The sequence below is a fragment of the Neoarius graeffei genome, chromosome 23 (genome assembly GCF_027579695.1).
Source record: "Neoarius graeffei isolate fNeoGra1 chromosome 23, fNeoGra1.pri, whole genome shotgun sequence".
In the NCBI taxonomy this organism is placed as follows: domain Eukaryota; kingdom Metazoa; phylum Chordata; class Actinopteri; order Siluriformes; family Ariidae; genus Neoarius; species Neoarius graeffei.
This window is the reverse complement of record NC_083591.1, coordinates 17609262-17629934: the sequence shown is the minus strand read 5'-3', so window position 1 is coordinate 17629934 and position 20673 is coordinate 17609262. Positions and strand designations below refer to the sequence as shown.

Sequence of the window (20673 nt, the reverse complement as noted above, 5' to 3'; positions counted from 1 at the left end):
AACAAATACACATGGAGGATGTTCATGGAGAAGAAAAGGATGTTTAACTTATTCTGTAGTATACTTAAATGAATGGAGAGATCTATTGTGTTTGTGTGGGGGGGGGGTTGAGAGAGAAAGAGAGAGAGATGAAAAAGAAAGAAAGTACACTGCACTGAGACAGACATAGAGACAAAGAGACCAAGCTTGTGTGAAAGATGAGAACGTGAGAAGTGGAAAGAAAGAAAAGCAGAAAGAACAGCAGCAGAAGTGAGAGGAGAAAGTGAGAGTCAGAGGAACAGCAAGAATGAGAAGAGACAGAGATAAAGAGTGACAGAAGAGTGTGACACGAGGTGTGAGAGACAAACAGAAAGAACTCTGCAGGGTGCAGTAAAGGCGCATAGAACCAACCAGCATCTTTTGGAGGCGGGGCTTCGGTTGAAAATATCTGTGTGTGTGTGTGAGAGAGAGAGAGAGAGAGAGAAAACGGGGGGGGGGGATAGTGGGGTGTGTGTTTTACCTACCTTTCCTCTGTTCGCCGCTTTTCAGTCTCGCGCTGCTCCTCATGGCCGCGACAGCCTCCGCCGCTCATTACAGTCTGCTCAGCGCGAGCGCGCCGGTGCATGCGGACTCCGGTGGCATGCAGCAGCACGCGGCTCCGGGGTCGGCTTACAGGCACGCGCACGCTGCCGCGCTGCTGCAGAGTGAATTCGCGCTGCAGAACAACGGCGGTGGGAGTCACGCGCATCAGTGGATCGCAGCCGCGCTTTCTCACGGCGGGAGAGGAGGATTAGGAGGAGGAGGAGGAGGCGGTGGAGGTGGGGAAGGGGGTGCGTGGACGTCAGGCGACATCAAGCCCACGATCCGTAGCACGGGAGACGAGATGCACGAGGACAACGACAACAGCGACGACAACAGCAACAATAACAACAACAATAACAACAACAACAACTCGAGCAGCGGCAACTTACAGCACATGCTTCATCATCCTCATCATCACCATCAGCATCACGAAGAGGACGCTGCACGCGCGTGGAGGTGCGCGAGCGGCACGGCGCCTGCTCACCTGCCCAGCGTGGGCGCGGCGACCGGACAGCAGACTCTCGCCTACTCCGGGGGGTTTGGCGCGCTCAACGGGCTCGTGCCGGGCATTCAAGCGCATCACCAGCACCATCAGGATCACGAGCATCACCATCATCACAGCCCGCATCTACGGGAGCACCAACACCACCACCACCGGAGTCTGCACGAGTCGCCGGCGTCGGATGAGGATGCGACCCCGACGTCAGACGACCTGGAGCACTTCGCCAAGCAGTTCAAGCAGCGGCGCATCAAGCTTGGGTTTACGCAGGCAGACGTCGGGCTCGCGCTCGGCACGCTCTACGGCAACGTGTTCTCGCAAACGACCATCTGCCGGTTCGAGGCGCTGCAGCTCAGCTTCAAGAACATGTGCAAGCTCAAGCCGCTGCTCAGCAAGTGGCTCGAGGAGGCAGACTGCAGTGCGAGCGGCGGCGGAGGCGGCGGCACCGGCCTGGATAAGCTCGCGGCGCAGGGGAGGAAGCGGAAGAAGCGCACGTCCATCGAAGTGAGCGTGAAAGGTGCGCTCGAGAGCCACTTTCTCAAGTGTCCCAAACCGGCCGCTGCGGAGATCACGAGCCTCGCGGATAGCCTGCACCTCGAGAAGGAGGTGGTGCGCGTGTGGTTCTGTAACCGGCGGCAGAAAGAGAAGAGGATGACGCCGCCTGGGGTGCACGGCGCGCACGGGACCGAGGAGGCCATGCACGAGCTCAAAACGCAAAACGTGCAGTGATAGAGAGAGAGACCGGAGTGTGTACCCAACTACAGCAGGATTTACTGTGCGGAAATAAAATACATCACTGTGACAGAGGCTTAACTTGGAAACACACACACACAAACACATGAATATGCGCGTGCAGGGCTGCTTTCCTCTTTTTCCACCTTTCCTTTGCAAATTGTTCCAATGTTGTGACCTGCCTGCGGACGATGAGTACATTTTAAACATTGAAAGTAAAAGTCCCCATTGTTGTTGTTGTTATTATTATTATTATTATTATTATTATTATTATTATGATGCTTGGGCTATTGGTGAAATATAATAATAATAATAATAATAATAATAATAATAATAATAAAGACAGTGTGTAAATAGTGTATAATTGAAAGAGGGCAATTATCTCTTCACTCCAGCACTTTTTTTCTTTAAACAGGCAAAAGGTTCTCGTGCATATTATTCTTGATTATTTTTGTTTATTTTTTTAAATCATTGTTTCTATATACTAGATATGTCATAACCTTCATCTTTGGTTTCCTCTTGCATTTAGCATTTTTTTAATTAAAAAAAATAAAAATATTTTATAAATTTGAATATACAACATATTGGAGTGTTCACGCTATTCTATACCCCATAAACAACTGTGTAAATATTTTAAATCTGATTTTTAAAATACATGCTCTTTGAACATCAATTTAAAGAAACAAACTGAAATATTACAAAGGCTGCAGTTCCATTTGTTGTGTATTTTATATTCATATTTTACAATTTATGAAACAAAAGCAATGGTATTATTATTATTATTATTATTATTATTATTATTATTATCATTATTATAGGTTTATGGTCTTTTGTACGGTTCATTCAATATTCAGATCCACCAACTGGAGTTGATGAGTTCCTTGTTTATATTGAATGTACGTGTTCCAGTATAAGATTTTTATATTGTGAAAATCTCCATGAAAAAAAGATTATACATAATTTCTTTTATATGATATATTAATACACATTTTATTTATATACAATATGAATCTGCTTCATATAAAAAAACCCATCATTTTCATTATCAAGTGTTTACATCCATATTAGATCGCTTTAGATTTTGTCATCACTCCAATCTTAATAATAATAATAATAATAATAATACCAAATCTCAAGATGTTTCTCTCTCTCTCTTTTTTAAAGATATTCACGATAACGCACAAGAGTCAAACAAGCCACAATCACTGGTACAATTTCTACAAAATATACGTCCATTAAGTACATTAGAAATGTAATTAAATGCTTGATTTATGACATGGATGTGAAGTGAGAAAAGAAATATTACACATTTAGGCATTTTCAGGTACTCATTTTTATGTTTCAAATGATGACCCAAGAGATCTAATTTGCACAACAACAACAAAAAATTCAAGCTTGGCTTGATTTATTTATCACTTTATTTTTTAAATAATTTTTTGACACCTTTTTCTCCAGCCAGGATTACACTGGCACTGTAATCTGGACATCACAAATCATTAATTCGTTACGTTGGGTGATGTAAATGAGAGCAGGTTGCTGTCAGAACTGAACACGTCTTTCTTTTTTAAGCGTTTATGGACAAAAATGGGTCAACAAATAAGAGACGATTGGGAAGGTTGTCTGTAATGATGTGTGTAGTTTGGCTACAAATTGCTGAAAATATGATGTCAGTGAGACAATGATGGCACATGTCCACATGTGTCAACCTGAGACAAAGGTGTGCTAGAAGAAAGAAGAGAAAGTGGGGAGGGGGGGAGAGACAGAGAGACATAGAGAGAGAGAGACAGAGCCATAGTGAAAGAGAGAGACAGAGATAGGCAGAGAGAGAGAGACCTACTCTTCCAAAAAGCTAAATTTCACTTCAAGCACTCTTCTTCTGCGACCCAAAAAGAACTCAAAGCCTCTTGTTGCTGCTCCATTCCGCTATCTGAAAACTATTATTCCATTAAAAAAGATCAAATTATGAAAGAGTGGAAACACTGTCAAAAAGGAAGGGTACTGTACATGTAAGTTTTTAGGAATCAATCATATTGATCTGTGATTGGTCTAAAGCTCCAGAGCCTACTTTGGTGAGATCATGGAGTGTGTGTGTGCATTGTGCCCAACCCTTGATTCAGTTTTATAAAGTAAAAACAAGCGTTGAAAAAATTTTGTAAATCGGGAAAATATGAACGAATTTGGCACTGAGGCAGTTAATTAAACCAGAAATCATCAGGAGTACTTACAAACAAGAAATAAGACATTAAATCTGGTTCTGTCATGCAAATGTGACTAAATGTAAATGTAGAAGAGAATTAAGTAAGCAAAATGAGACGCGATGACTGACGGTGAAAAGGAGGGAAAGAAGGAACTGATAACTACTCAGGCTGACAACATGATTCTTGACATGTACTTATTGTCACGGTGCTCATAGTTTTTTTTCATTTTGTTGCATTTATCAAATTGGAGAATATTCAGGGTTTGATATCCTCAAGGCACCGATTTGGTGAGACATTTCCATGCACAGATCACTGTTGAGTATCAGTGGTGTAACCATGGAGAGAGAGAGAGAGAGATTGAGATTACACTTCTGAATGATGTTACCCATTATACAGTACAGGCACACTGCATTCTCTTGATGTTCCTTGTGCATCTAGGCAGAAGAGATGAGAGTGCCGTCCCATAGACCAGGAGAATTATTATAAAATGGTCAATTTTAAGGACCCCGTACAGTATTTCAGCATCTTGAATAAAATAAGTACTTGAATTGTACCCAAATTTAAAACTTAGAAAAACGAAAAAACCCACCCATAGTTCAGTGATCTGAACCATCTCAGCTTCTGGAGAAGATCTTCTGGTGTGGTTTATCCAATTAAAGCATTTCATGTAACTTATTTAGCTGAAGGAAGCTCATTTAATCAGAGATGCCAGAGACGAGCTACAGGGTGAGAGACCCTAGGTCAGAAAGGAAAAAGTTTTCACACACTTTTCATTTCATCAAACATCTCTGGTTTGATTTGTGAACTGACATCACACCTTGTTTTTAAAGATGAATGGACACACAACTACGTTTATTCTGCCCATGTCAAATTCTGTGGTGTGAGTCCAAAGTGGTGAAGTGTCACTCCAAACCAAAACATTGCACATGCAGCCATGTTAGCTGCTTACATCCAGCAAAGGTTTGTGCACCCCTACTCATTCATAGGTGTTTTTGTATTTTCTACATTATAGAACAAAACTGAAGACATCAGCACTATGAAATAACACATGGAACATACACCCATCCACCTGCAGCGGTTTTATGCAGTTATCTAATCAGCCAACCCTTTGACAGCAGCACAATGCATCAAATCGTGCAGATAGAAATCAAGAGCTCTAGTTCATGTTCAGAATGTTCAAACATCTCAATGGGAAAAATTGTGATCTCACAGTGAAGTGTGACTTTCTTTTACTGTGGCATGGGTGCTGGTCAAAGCCAGATGGACTGCTGGTTTGAGTATTTCAGAAACTGCTGATCTTCTGGGGTTTTCACACACACAACAGTCTCAAGAGTTTACACAAACAGACAGAATGGTGCAAAAAACACTGAGTGAGTGAGCAGTGATAGTTCTGTGGGTGGAAACAAACACCTTCTTGATGAGAGAGGACAGAGGAGGAAAAAATGGCCAGATTGGTTCAAGCTGCCAGGAAGGACTCATATAGCAACTCATATAATCACTCTTTACAACCATGGTGAGCAGAAAAGCATCCCAGCATGCAACAGCAGACAGAAGACCACACACATTGGGTTCCACTCCTGCAGCCAAGAACAGGAATCTTAGGATCAAGAATGAGTTCCTATTAAAGTGGCCGGCAAACAAAAAATAAAATGTTTTATATTTTCAATTCTTCAAAGTAAAGTCACCAGTGTTTACCTTGATGATGCTTTACACACTATTGTCATTATCTTAACCAGCTTCATGAGGTAGTCACCTGGAATACTTTTCAATTAACAGCTGTGCCTCGTCAAAAGTTAATTAGTGAATGAGTTTCTTGCCCCCTTAATGCGTTTGAGATCAAACAGTAAGTAGTAAATAATTAAAAATACAGTAAATAGCCCTAACACCCGAACTGTAGTAATCTGTAGTAATAGTAAACTGTAGTAATATTATGTCCAGAACTGCTCAACTATGGAAAGAAAAACGACATTCATCATTACTTTAAGACATGAAGACATGTCTTTTAATTGATAAAAATAAAGAAAAAACATTGAATTAGAATTAGCATGTCCAAACGTTTGGCTGTTACTGTAGATCTTTATAAGCAAGGGATTTGATGTACTGTAGCTGCACAATAACAAAGCTACAATTTATCCATCCATCCATTATCTGTAATTGCTTATACTGTGCAGGATCGCGGACAAGCTGGAGCCTATCCCAGCTGGCTATGGGCGAGAGGTGGGGTACACCCTGTCATCACAGGGCTGACACATAGAGACAAACAACCATTCACACCTACAGTCAATTTAGAGCCACCAATTAGCCTAACCTGCATGTCTTTGGACTGTGGGGGAAACCAGAGCACCCGGAGGAAACCCACGCAGACACGAGGTGAACAAGCAAACTCCACACAGAAAGGCCCCCGTCAGCCACTGGGCTCGAACCCAGAACCTTCTTGCTGTGAGGCGACAGTGCTAACCACTACACCACCGTGCTGCCTGGTGTTTTAAATTAAAATAGAATAACTTGCACAAGAGGACACCTTGCATACACTGTTACAAAAATGAGTGTTCAGGGTGTACTTTTTTTTTTGGGGGGGGGGGGGGGGGGGGGATAGTTAAGGCGTCTCAGCTTCCCAAACCATTTCTAATGAAGAAACACTGTAGGTTTTGACACAGGACTTTGAAGGGTTTGCTCAAAGGAGCAACCAAAAAACCATTACACTCCATCTTGAATCATATTAAATATGTTTATATTGAAAAATGTGTTTAACACATGCTTAGTGATTCTGGTACTAATTTGTTGAGCAACATTTCAAGCGAAGTTACAGTTATAATTGTGTTTCCTAAAAGAAGAAAAATCATCTCATTATCTCTAGCCGCTTTATCCTGTTCTACAGGGTCGCAGGCAAGCTGGAGCCTGTCCCAGCTGACTACGGGCAAAAGGCAGGGTACACCCTGGACAAGTCGCCAGGTCATCACAGGGCTAACACATAGACAACCATTCACACCTACGGTCAATTTAGAGTCATCAGTTAACCTAACCTGCACGTCTTTGGACTGTGGGGGAAACCGGAGCAAACCCATGCGGACACGGGGAGAACATGCAAACTCCACAAAGAAAGGCCCCCACCGGCCACGAACCCAGACCTTCTTGCTGTGAGGCGACAGCGCTAACCACTACACCACCATGCCGCCCAAGAAAAATCATTTCAAGCATAATTGATAACGGTCAGGGTTTGTTGGTCACTCCTAAAGACAAAAGAACGACAGCTTCTTTTCTCACTCACCATTTTTTGCCAATGTTTAATGGCATATTCATGAGAAATCCAGTATGGTTGGAGTAGCTGGAGTAGACGAGATGTTGGTGCAAACATTTTGACTCAAATTTCAAGACTGCGACAAAACTATGGAGAGGTGACTCATATATCGGCTCGGCTAATTAGCGGTATAGGAGCTAATAAGCGTGCTAAAAGACTAAAGCACTGCTGCATCGATGAAAGAAGTTTAAACTAAAAAAAAGAGAATTTCATTACTATTTAAATCTCAGATGTCATTGGAGATCATGTGTTAATTACAGAGTTGCTAAGAGTGGATCTTTCCTTTGAGGGTTCTAGACTTCACCTCATTTCGTAAAGCATGGAGAGAAGCAGCAGTTCTGAACATGACCCTGACAACCATTTACAGAGACCAGGACTGGTTTTGTAGCTGCTGCTTTATCTGGAATTAAAACTGGTTCAATTCCAGCACACAAATACTGCGGGTCTACCAAGGAAGCTGTAATGTTAAGAACTCGGGGCTCATGTTTCACTGCCATGACATCCACTTGAGTAGGTTATTTACATGAGATGTTAAATATCTAAATGAACCCTTTTGTGCATAAATCATTTATATGCATATCTAGATTCTTTGATTTTTTTATATATTTGATATATCAAAATATATATACTGTATATTAGATTTGAATTTGGATTCTGTCTAAATAATACTTATATTAAAAAAGTAAATTGATTGTGTGTTTAAAAAAATGCAAAAACAATACGGCTGAAATAATACAACTCAATCAATATCCATTTATTTATTTATTTTTTAATCTTCAGGTCCGAAAATATAGTACGGTGCAAAAATCTTAGGCACATGTAAAGAAGTGCTGTCAACCCAAAATAGCTTAAAAAATAATGAAATCAAATGTTTCAACAATAAAAAAAATAGAACCAGTAAAAAAGTAAGCCATAATAAATTAAACAAATGTCAGTATTTGGTGTGAGATGACCCTTTGCTTTTGGTACAGCGAGTGCAGTTTTATAAGGAAATGAGCTGTAGGTTTTACTGAGCATCTTGCAGAACCAGCTGCAGTTCTTCTAGACACTTTGACCGTCACACTCGCGTCTTAATTTTGCACCAAAACCCAGTAGCCTTCATTATGTTTACCTCACCCGCAACGGAGTCCACCAGGGGGCAAGGTATTGTTTTCAGTGGGGTTTCTTTCTTTCTTTCTTTTTTTTAGCAACATTACGGGAAAACGGCTTGACCAATCTTCATGAAACTTTCAGGATAGATGGGCATTAGTCTCAAATAGAACCACCGACATTTTGAGGGTTATCCAGTCAAGGTCACCAAAAAGGTCAAAATCAGATTTTTTTTTTGTGATATTTTCCATCATATTCATCATATTTACTTCAAACCAATTCCAAAATGTTCATCTTTCAATTTTGCTTCCATTGATATGCTACATGATAGGATATCTCTCAGTTTTCTTAGCAGTTGGGGGTCAAATGTCAGGGAGGGTCAAGGTCATTGCTAAAATTTGCATATTTTCCATTATAATCCGAAAACAGTTAGAGATAAAGAGATGTTTATCATTATCAACATATAGTTAGTCATGTATGGGCTTTCATTTGGCACCATGGCCTTTGACCTTTGTTTGTTTGTGTCTGTCTGTCTGTTAACAATCTAGCGTCTAGACGGCTGCACTGATTGACTTCAAATTTTCAGGGTAGGTGGGCAATGGTCAGTAGATTACCTGATTAAATTTTGGGGGTAATTGGGTCAAGGTGAAGGTCAAGGTCATCAGAAAGGTCAGACTTTCAATCAAAATAACATTTTCCATGATAACTCAAAAACAGTTGCTGATAGACAAATGTTTACTATTATGAGCATGTAGGAACTCCCATATGGCCTTTCATTTGGCACCATGATCTTTGACCTTGAGTGACCCTGAAAGATCAAACTCAAGGTCATGGATTTTCAGAGGGCTGTAACTTGAAAACGGTTGATGGAAGACAGATGTTTACAATTACCAATTTATAGGAAGGGCCATATGGGCTTTCATTTGGCACCATGACCTTTGACTTTGAACGATTCTGAAATGTCAAACTCAAGGTCATGGATTTTCATAGGACTACAACCTAGCAGCTAGACCGGCGAGTGGACTAGTGGTTAGCGTGTCTGCTTCTCGATTGGGAGATCATGAGTTCGACCCACAGTTGGGTCATACCAAAGACCATCATAAAAATGGTACCTACTGCCGTCTGGCAAGGCACGCTGCAATACAGATGTGAGTGGGGAGTCAAACTCTTGCGGTTACCAGAGGACTTGTAACCCTAGCTACATAAGAGGCCGAGGGCTACGGAAACAGAGATCAGTGCCGCCCTATGCGCCACTTGGCATGGGAAGGACTTTGGCTTTTTTTTTTTGGATAACCTGGCAGCTGATGATTGAGAAATATTACCATTATCAACATATAGGTATAAAATAAGTGCTGCCGGGTGAGGTTTGTTTTGTCTGGCAACAGTTGTTTCTTTTTTAATCTGAAAAGTGGGCTCTTATGGAATATGCTGCTCAGATACAAACTTTTGTTTGGAACTCTAAAATGATTTTGTAATGCTGTGACTCAATAATGTAGAAGTCATAAAATAGAACTCTACAACAAAGTCTGTATGAAAAAAAATAGGGTGCCGAAGACTTTTGCACAGTACTGTGCAAGTGTGTCATTATGAAGTTATTGGGACACATCCTAATCCACTGTAACGTGTTCCCGCTCTCATTTATGTTATCTAATATCTTTTAAAAAAGAATTTTTCACTTTACAAATAAACTTCTTCCAGGAATAACATCAGCAAAACAATCAACAAATGAGAATAAATGAGGCATTAAATGACACTAATGTAGGGTGAAGTTTCATACCACAGTGTAGCACAAATTTAAAGGAAAGAAGAAAAGTGCACTTCTTAGGACAAATTAGGACACAACTATCGATATAATTATGCACACATAAACTTACATCATCTTTCAAAACTGATATGTTGAATATCTGAATATAACATGCAAAATATCACTAAAACAGCATGAATTTTATTTTTATATTGATTTTATAGCTTATAAAGTTTAGAGGACTTGGGTGGGGAAACTGTGAAACAATTAAATAATTTCTATCTTTTACATTACATATTTTATTTTTGCAGTCTATATCTACCTTTAGTGATGATCAGAACCTATTATTATGATAATGATGATGATGGGAGTTTTGCTCATCTGCTTGCTTTTTTTTCTTCAATTCACACTGTTCTTTAATTCATTATGTGTTTTTAAGTTGTAATACAACAAAAGGTGTGTGAGAGCCTTTCTACCGAAATATATGTCATCTTTCTCTGCTCAGAAAAAAAAAACTATAAACAATAAAAAATATTGTTTGTAATCAGTGATACACAAGTGGAAATTCCTTTTAAATGAAAATATGCCAAGACACAAAATAGAATTAGTTAGTTAGTTAGTTAGTTAATTAATTAATTAATTAATTAATTAATTAATTAATGATATCAGTCTGTATTGTTTAGTGCCCCCTGGAGGAGAGAACCGGAAACATCATCAACTGTGAGCTACTGCTCACTTACGTATCCCCCCACTCTTGCATATATCAGAACGCAAGCAATTGAAGGAATAGGACACTTATTATGAATGTTGACGTCAACAAATAATTAACCCAGAAACAAGTAAGTAAAGAGCAGTGTTCTCCCCAGGTATTTCAAATAGCATCCTGGTAAACTGTCATTTTGAAATAGCGTCAAAATCCACCCTATATGTTTCGTAAATACATTCAATCAGTAAACAGGAAGTCGATGTGCAACAGTCCTGAAAACGGTATACATGGTATAGAACCCCAAGCTGAAGCTCAATACCAAATATCAAGCAGTTGTGATTTGTAGTTGCTGAAGCAGGGGTATAATAATTACAGCACAGCATCACAAACGTTTCCAAGCGACACTGTTTTCCCTAAACAGCAGGATACATTTAATTTAACATGCTATGTTAGTTTGGAAGTAGATACATGATGAGAAGTCGCAGAAGCCTTGAAAACACCTAATCAACTCATTCAATATTGTAATTTTTTTAGTGCACACTGTATTCCAAGGTAGCATGATCGCTAGGTAAAGATCTTTTCAACTACTGGATAAGAAGGCAGAAGTTCTTGCATATATGTGTTACTTTCAGTCATTAACTGTTTTAAGTATCATATAACAGCCATATACTGTATATCAGCTGCTTAACAAATGTTAATTTAATAATACTGGCTGGTGTTGAGTATCAGATCTGTATCAGATATATTCCATTCAGCTAGCATGATATTGAACGAGTCGAAGACGAGTAGCTGAATGGAACATATCTGATAGACCATGAAAAAAAGCCAGTCAATATTATTATTATACATACACATTCCTTTCAGGTGTTCAATGCGTCTTTCTCTTTCAAAATTCTCTCAAAATCTCCCATATTTAATGAAGCAAACCTGGTGGCCATGTTTGTTTACAAATCGTCACAGTCGCTTGCTAGCACAGAAGTTTTACGTCTCCAACATGCGATGTCATGTTGTCTTGACAACCATGCAATATCATAAACTATATTCAATGCTCATTCTCCATTGGGTAGAGTGGCATAATACACGTAGGATAAGCGATATGCTAACAATATTGCATGCTATCAAACCAAATGAATGAAACCCGATAGAAAGGAATCGAATACATGTTTTTCTTCTATCGAAAAAGTCTCCTGTATGGATAATAATTTCTTATAACAGCATGTCGCAAAGTGTTTTATCCCTCTTATACCACACCGATTTGCCAACAATTGAAATTTTAGAACACGTTTTTATTCCATCAAAAAAGTGGAATAATGGATCATAATATTCAATACACAACTCCATGTTCCTTCACAACTCTGTACACTTTAAATTCCATTGAAATACAAACTAATTCTTTTGAGCAAGCAATGATTTTAAAAATGTTTCTATCTGATAGATAATCTGATGTTCTGTTGATTTGCTCACTTTTCTAGATGTTACACAGCCATGACGATCCATGCTCACTGGCCTATTTAGTGCCAAAGCAGTGGCGGCTGGTAGTCTTTCAAACAGGGGAGGCTGGTCGGTTACGATATTTCCAGATTTTAAAAGAAAAAAGAAAAAACACATAAATTTTGCCCATACTCTTGCCTCTGATCTGGCTGATTGTTGGCAGGGTCACAAACTGTGAAATAACAGGTTCTTTTGGCCCATTAGCCTACTGTCCAATATACATGATGGTGGTGTTGGGGGGTATATTTTAACATTTTATATTTTAAAATTGTGGCATGTTGTTTAAAAATTGATCATTATTGAAAGCAGCTCTTCGTCAGGAACCTCAGCAGTAACAGCAGAGTGTTCTGGAATAGGCACAAGCACTGACCTTGGGGAGCCAAACATAGAGCTGGGTGCCACACATTTCATTCAATGACACTTTCCCTATATTTTACTTATTTGACTGAGGAATGTTTTATTAACAATTTTGATAACCCTTCACTTTTAATCCAGGTCTGTAGTGTGAAATGTTCTTGGCTGTGTTTTTGTTTAAAAATGTTTTCCAAATTGTAGCTGTGTTTAATTCATATCCAGAAAAATATATATTCCAATATAATATACTCAGCATAAACATTTTAAGTAGATTCTATATTTTTTGGTCCATCCATGACATATTACTAAAGTAGCCTATTTACTGTTGTTGATGTGGGTCACTTGCTGTTAGCCAATTCACTTTCTCGTACCAGGAGAGCTGAAAGGAACGAGTATTATTCCCTACCTTTTTCACCAAGTCAATTTGAGGCGTTGGTCTACCCTGCTCTTTAATTTTAATTTTTTCCTCAAAAGGAAGACTGGCAAATGGCTTCACCAAAATTAAATCAGCAATGCTTGGCATCCGTGCGCAGCTTTCTTGCTTAGCTGACTAGCCCCCTCAAGTTCAAGTTCAGTCACTCAAATAAACGAAATTTCTGGAACTAAGATAGCAAACTTGACAACACTATATTTACACTTTATTTACAATGAAAATATATACAAACTAAAAAAGCTGGTAGAAACCATATGTAATGAATGAAATCGAAATGTAAGCTGATCTCTTACAATACACCACAGCACTTGCGAATCCGCATGGGACTGAACTGAAATTCACCGCTGCCTGTCTATATTTGAAACGAGCTGTCAATCAAAGAAAATATCTGGCCGCTTTCACCAATCACCAGTCTTCTCGCGGAAAGCTTTGCCATGTCCCTCCCACTGTGAGGCTGGGAGTCCGTGGGGTGGGCGTTTTCGCAGTATTTGTCCAATAACCGTCTTGCATTTTGATATTGAAAAGCGCATAGCTCCCAAATGCCATTGAAGTCCACTGAGGCTGGGAGCCCGTGGGACTCCGTGGGCGGGTGTTTTCGCAGTATTTGTCCAATAATCGTCTTGCATTTTGATATTGAAAAACGCATAGCTCCCAAATGCCATTGAAGTCCACTGAGGCTGGGCTGCATCGCGTTGTCACGAGGGAGAAAAACTCATGCACACATTAGGCGAACTGGGGAAAGTTATAACGGAATGATTTCGCACTGTAGTTGGGTTGAGCACATATATTTCTATGATTCTGGAACTGAAATAGCAATGTTATAAGGTATAACATAAGCCTAGCGCAATTCATCCTACACGATGTTCATCATTTTTAGAGAAGGCTGAGCCTCCCTCGTTGTCTTAGAGCAATCGCCCGTGTGCCATAGGTTTATAATTGATTGAACCTAGTGGTCAAAAATGGGAACTGCAACAAGCGCTAATAGAGGCCCAATGGGAGAGGAATGACGCTGCCCCACGCTCATTGTATGAACATTCAGTGGAGGAAGAGAAATGACAGTAGAACATTATTTGTCGTTTATAACAAATAATCAGAATTTAATCAAATATTGTAATATTTCCACAAACAAATGCAACATGTAAGTGGATACAGTAAAGATTGGGAAGGATTTAAAAAAAAAAAAACTGGACGGTATATAGCAAAGATTGGAAGACGGAAAGGAAAGGAAAGATGGAGGATGGGGCAGAAAATGGATGTACATCAGAAATGCAAGTGCGCCATGGCGATTATGCAAAGGTTGGGGAAACAAAGAAGAAAAAAAAAACGTGTTTCCAATGTGTGAATTATTTAGGCTAGTTTCAAGTGTGTTGTACCCGGTAGAGGTGTGATGATTCAGTTTTTTCACGATTTGATTCAAATCACGATTTTGACCTTCCGATTCGATTCAAATCACGATTCACATTTTTTGTCCTCTATTCTATAACTGATGCAAATCATTGCCAATATTCTGTTAACTGTCAGAAATGTAGAGCAATAAAAAAAAAAAGTTGTGTTGCCTTTGGAGTCTTTATTCAGACTCCAGTCATTTCACTGACTTTGAATGTATCACAGCTCAGTCATTTTTGGCACATTTTAATTTTCAAACTGCAAAATACTAAGAAACAAAAAAAGCAATGAAAACTTCATGACTTTTCTCTCAATCTTTTAAAACACAAAAATATAGTCACTTGTGTTAAAGTGAATCCCACCTCTTGAGACACAACATTCATTGTCCAGAGAGTACATAAGGCACTGAGATCGTAAGAAATGCCGCCAAACTGGGCTTTTAAAAGCTGGTGGATTCAGGAATTCCGAGTTGTCCACCATGTTGTTCACAAAGGAACGTGTAATTTCGTGAGATTGCTATAGCAACCACAAACATGGCTGCGACCATATACAGCTCTGGATACCAAATCGAATTTTTAATATCAAAATTATGCTGTTTGTTGAAATTTCTTATGCATCGAGGGTTATCAGAAGAGGTGTACAAAGTACCCAACTTCATTACTTAAGTCAAAGTACAGATCCCGCTGGTCTTACTCCAATACAAGTGAAAGTTGTACAGTCAAATTTTTACTTAAGTTAAAATACTGAAGTATTTGCTTTTAAAAATACTTAAGTATTAAAAGTATATTTTCTGTCAATGCATTGTTGTATTATTGCCACAACGCTTACAAAACCTAATGCCTCTGAAGTAACCAACTGGAGCTACTGACTAGCTTGTAGAACCTGTAGAATAAACACCTGGTAGAATGTTACAAAATGAAACACAACTGAACTGAAAAAGAACCATTGTCATTTTTTAAAAATTGTAACACTCCTCCCCACCCCCACAAAGCAGCATGGTAGTGTTCTGACCCAGCTCTGGCAGTGTGTACACATGTATGTGTACGTTAATCAGGAAGACAGTGGAATCTCATCTCATTATCTCTAGCCGCTTTATCCTGTCCTACAGGGTCGCAGGCAAGCTGGAGCCTATCCCAGCTGACTACGGGCGAAAGGTGGGGTACACCCTGGACAAGTCACCAGGTCATCACAGGGCTGACACATAGACACAGACAACCATTTACACTCACATTCACACCTACGGTCAATTTAGAGTCACCAGTTAACCTAACCTGCATGTCTTTGGACTGTGGGGGAAACCGGATCACCCGGAGAAAACCCACGCGGACACAGGGAGAACATGCAAACTCCGCACAGAAAGGCCCTCACCGGCCACAGGGCTCGAACCCAGGACCTTCTTGCTGTGAGGCGACAGCGCTAACCACTACATCACCATGCCGCCCCTACAGTGGAATAGCTGTAAAATAAAACTGACAATCCAACCTGATTAATACCCAGGTCCACACCTCAAGCTTAATAACTGCCCAACAGCAACACTGCTTTAAGCAAGACAAAAAAAATGCAAGACCATCATCTGACATCAAAACAAAAAATTCCCGAAATTTGTTGAGACTGATTAGTACAATACTGTCCATCTCACAGGTCAAGCGTGTGCGCAAGTGTATGTATTCATGGACGTATGAATCTGCCTGTGGAATCATGGTGGTTTAATGTTAAGCTAGCTAGTCAGTGAAGCACCACCTGACATGCTAGCAAAATCTTTTCAAACTCGAAACCTTGTTGGGTAGCTAACATCACTAGAAAAGAAAGATTTCTACATTTTGTTTATTTGGCAAGATTATGCCAAAACATTTCTGAAAGCACTTCAGATAAGTTAATGTTATTAATGTTAGCATAACTCCATTTTTACATGCTAACTAACAGCGTCCAAGTTAACTAGCCATGTGTAAGCGTTAGCTGTGGACAAGGCTATGGCAAATTGACGGGCAAATCCATAGAAAGTCATTTGACTAACCAGACTGCATAGCTACATTTGCAACGTTATTGCTAGCTCTAAAAGCACAGACAACTTCATTGCAAGTTTTCTCTTGGAATAAAATGTTTATATACCTCAATATGCTTACGCAGGTTGGATGGTGAGTTTTTGTAGGCCGTGATGTGCTCAGTTTTAGGCAAACAAAGCAAATATTTAAAACAAAATGACTCTTTATTCCTTTCAGAAAACTGAAACATAGGTTCTAACTATACCCATGAGCACATGCATTCCCCAGAAGAACTGCCTCCTTTCATTCTGCCATCAACTGATCATGTTCAAATAACGCTGCTGAGAAATCACTGAACTTGATTTTATCCAGTCGATGGATGTGACATGACCCTAGTGATTACTGATAGGCTGTCTCAGTGTCTCATCTCATTATCTCTAGCCGCTTTATCCTGTTCTACAGGGTCGCAGGCAAGCTGGAGCCTATCCCAGCTGACTACGGGCGAAAGGCGGGGTACACCCTGGACAAGTCGCCAGGTCATCACAGGGCTGACACATAGACACAGACAACCATTCACACTCACATTCACACCTACGGTCAATTTAGAGTCACCAGTTAACCTAACCTGCATGTCTTTGGACTGTGGGGGAAACCGGAGCACCTGGAGGAAACCCACGCGGACACGGGGAGAACATGCAAACGCCGCACAGAAAGGCCCTCGCTGGCCATGGGGCTCGAACCCGGACCTTCTTGCTGTGAGGCGACAGCGCTAACCACTACGCCACCGTGCCGCCCCTGTCTCAGTGTCACCTGTGAAAAAAAAATCATGTTTTAGAAACGAAAAGAAAAAAACATCCACTTTCAAATCCGCTTCATAGTAACAAGGACCTTGATAGTAATGTAGTGGAGTGAAAAGTACGATATTTGTCTTTCAAATGTAGTGAAGTTAAAGTCATAAGTTCCCCCCCCCAAAAAAAAATACTCAAGTAAAGTACAGGTACTCAAAAACTGTACTTAAATACAGTACTCAAGTTAATGTACTTCGTTACTGTTCACCTCTGGTTTATCGGGATAAAATTAGGTATTGTTGGTAAATCGTAAGTGAATCATAATTCATTAAATTTTAATCAAATTTTGAATCGCGGATTGAAATGGATCGATAGATCCGGGATCAATTAATCGTCACACCTCTTGTGTGTTTTGTGGTTTTTAGGATGTATTTGTGCTGAAAATTTTAAGGCATATATGCAGAGCCATGGCTTCACGTTTGTTTATAAATGCCTTGAAACCTCTAGAATGGCATAGGAATAGTTTTAAGCGTTAACAATAAATCTAATGTAGTAATTTTTATGATTAAAGTGATTCATATAGGTAGCGGTTTGAGTGAATAACCTTGACGTCCGTAACGTCACAACAGGAAGTCTATCGGTCTCATCGCCATTTCCGCTATACTAAAACACAGAGCTGACTGCAACTCCGATCCTCCATTTTGAGCTAATTTATCGGCATGCCATGTAGACGTGTTGCTGGCGGGTGCAGCAACATGACAGAAGGTGGATTTACATTACATTCATAGCCCAAGAATGTTCAAACTGCAAAGATTTGGACGCGTTTTGCGAGAAGTTCACAGGCACACTGGGCGCCTATGAAGTGGTCTCTCCTCTGCTCTGCACATTTTACTAAAGACTCGTATGAAACCTCTGATCTGTTGAGGTGCGCTGGCTATAAGCTCGTATTGAAAAAGGGTGCAGTATCAACAATGAAATAAAACTACAAGAAAAGGAAAGTATTTATTTATTTTTAAAAGGAAAGTGAGTTTAGTTGCACCAATTCTCCTGGAGTGAGCCAAGGGTTGTTGGTAAAACCCGGGACGGAACGGGACGTGATGTATCGCTTGGGCAGTGACCTCCCCACGGTTGTTGCTAAAACCGGCCACGTTCCATTCTGTCCCGGGTTTTAGTAATTGCCTGAGCCAACCAGTAATGGTGGAGTACTCAGTAATGGAGAGATTGGAGAAAGAGTGGAGCAGCCGTCTTATTTCTAAACTGGATATTGTTGCCATCTCGCCCTTACATGGAAGAAGCGAATGAACGGAGAACTGAACGAACAACTGAAAGTCGGATTGTTTCAAAACAATCGGCCACAAGACTGGCCTTCAAGAAGCGAGAACACAGACGGGTAAGCTCCGACTCTCATTTGGATAAAAAAAACAAACACGTTGTTTACCTGCATTTAGATTAATACATGTACAGTTAGGTCCATATATATTTGGACACTGACACAAATTTTGTTTTTTTACCTGTTTACTGAAACATATTCAAGTTATAGTTATATAATGGACATGGACATAAAGTCCAGACTTTCAGCTTTCATTTGAGCATATCCACATTAAAATTGGATGAAGGGTTTAGGAGTTTCAGCTCCTTAACATGTGCCACCCTGTTTTTAAAGGGACCAAAAGTAATTGGACAATTGACTCAAAGGCTATTTCATGGGCAGGTGTGGGAAATTCCTTCGTTATGTCATTTTCAATTAAGCAGATAAAAGGCCTGGAGTTGATTTGAGATGTGGTGCTTGCATTTGGAAGATTTTGCTGTGAAGAAAACATGCGGTCAAAGGAGCTCTCCATGCAGGTGAAACAAGCCATCCTTAAGCTGCGAAAACAGAAAAAACCCATCCGAGAAATTGCTACAATATTAGGAGTGGCAAAATCTACAGTTTCGTACATCCTGAGAAAGAAAGAAAGCACTGGTGAACTCATCAATGCAAAAAGACCTGGACGCCCACAGAAGACAATAGTAGTGGATGATCGCAGAATAATTTCCATGGTGAAGAGAAACCCCTTCACAACAGCCAACCAAGTGAACAACACTCTCCAGGAGGTAGGCGTATCAATATCCAAATCTACCATGAAGAGAAGACTGCATGAAAGTAAATACAGAGGGTTCACTGCACAGTGCAAGCCACTCATAAGCCTCAAGAATAAAAAGGCTAGATTGGACTTTGCTAAAAAACATCTAAAAAAGCCAGCACAGTTCTGGAAGAACATTCTTTGGACAGATGAAACCAAGATCAACCTCTACCAGAATGATGGAAAGAAAAAAGTATGGCGAAGGCGTGGTACAGCTCATGATCCAAAGCATACCACATCATCTGTAAAACATGGCGGAGGCAGTGTGATGGCTTGGGCATGCATGGCTGCCAGTGGCACTGGGTTACTAGTGTTTATTGATGATGTGACACAGGACAGAAGCAGCCGGATGAATTCTGAGGCATTCAGAGACATACTGTGTGCTCAAATCCAGCCAAACTGATTGGTCGGCGTTTCATAATACAGATGGACAATGACCCAAAACATAAAGCCAAAGCAACCCAGGAGTTTATTAAAGCAAAGAAGTGGGATATTCTTGAATGGCCAAGTCAGTCACCTGATCTCAACCCAATTGAGCATGCATTTCACTTGTTAAAGAGTAAACTTCAGACAGAAAGGCCCACAAACAAACAGCAACTGAAAACCACTGCAGTAAAGGACTGGCAGAGCATTAAAAAGGAGGAAACACAGCATCTGGTGATGTCCATGAGTTCAAGACTTCAGGCAGTCATTGCCAACAAAGGGTTTTCAACCAAGTATTAGAAATGAACATTTTATTTACAATTATTTAATTTGTCCAATTACTTTTGAGCCCCTGAAATGAAGGGATTGTGTTTAAAAAATGCTTTAGTTCCTCACATTTTTATGCAATCATTTTGTTCAAGCCACTGAATTAAAGCTGAAAGTCTGAACTTCAACTGCATCTGAATTGTTTTGTTCACAATTCATTGTGGTAATGTACAGAACCAAAATTAGAAAAATGCTGCCTCTGTCCAAATATTTATGGACCTAACTGTAACTTGTATTGTGTGTTTAACTTACTGGTATAAGATTATTTAATTTGCTTCAGAATGTGATTGTCTCAGTTCATCTGATTATTTAATTAGCCTTTTACGTTTTATCAGTGAAAATGCATGCATGTACATGTATGTTGTATAAGTTATAACACCTATCCTGTTTTAATGAGAGTCAACCCACAATCAGTGAAGTCAAATCAGTCTTAGTTGAGCAAGTCGGTAATGGTATTTCTTACTTTGACCATAAATTTTTATTTATATGACTTTGGTCTATAGCTGTAAAAGGCCTTGGCCTTAAAACCGGTTACCACT

The 20673-nt window shown here is 40.0% G+C and overlaps 1 protein-coding gene across 1 annotated transcript; it reads left to right on the top strand.

Moving 5' to 3' along the window:
* Nucleotides 1-544: 544 nt before the first annotated feature.
* pou3f2b (POU class 3 homeobox 2b) lies at nt 545-2013 on the top strand. Its single transcript, XM_060905285.1, has one exon. The coding sequence runs from the start codon at nt 545-547 to the stop codon at nt 1787-1789; it is 1245 nt and encodes a 414-aa protein (XP_060761268.1). The 3' UTR covers nt 1790-2013.
* The last annotated feature ends 18660 nt before the right edge of the window (nt 2014-20673 follow it).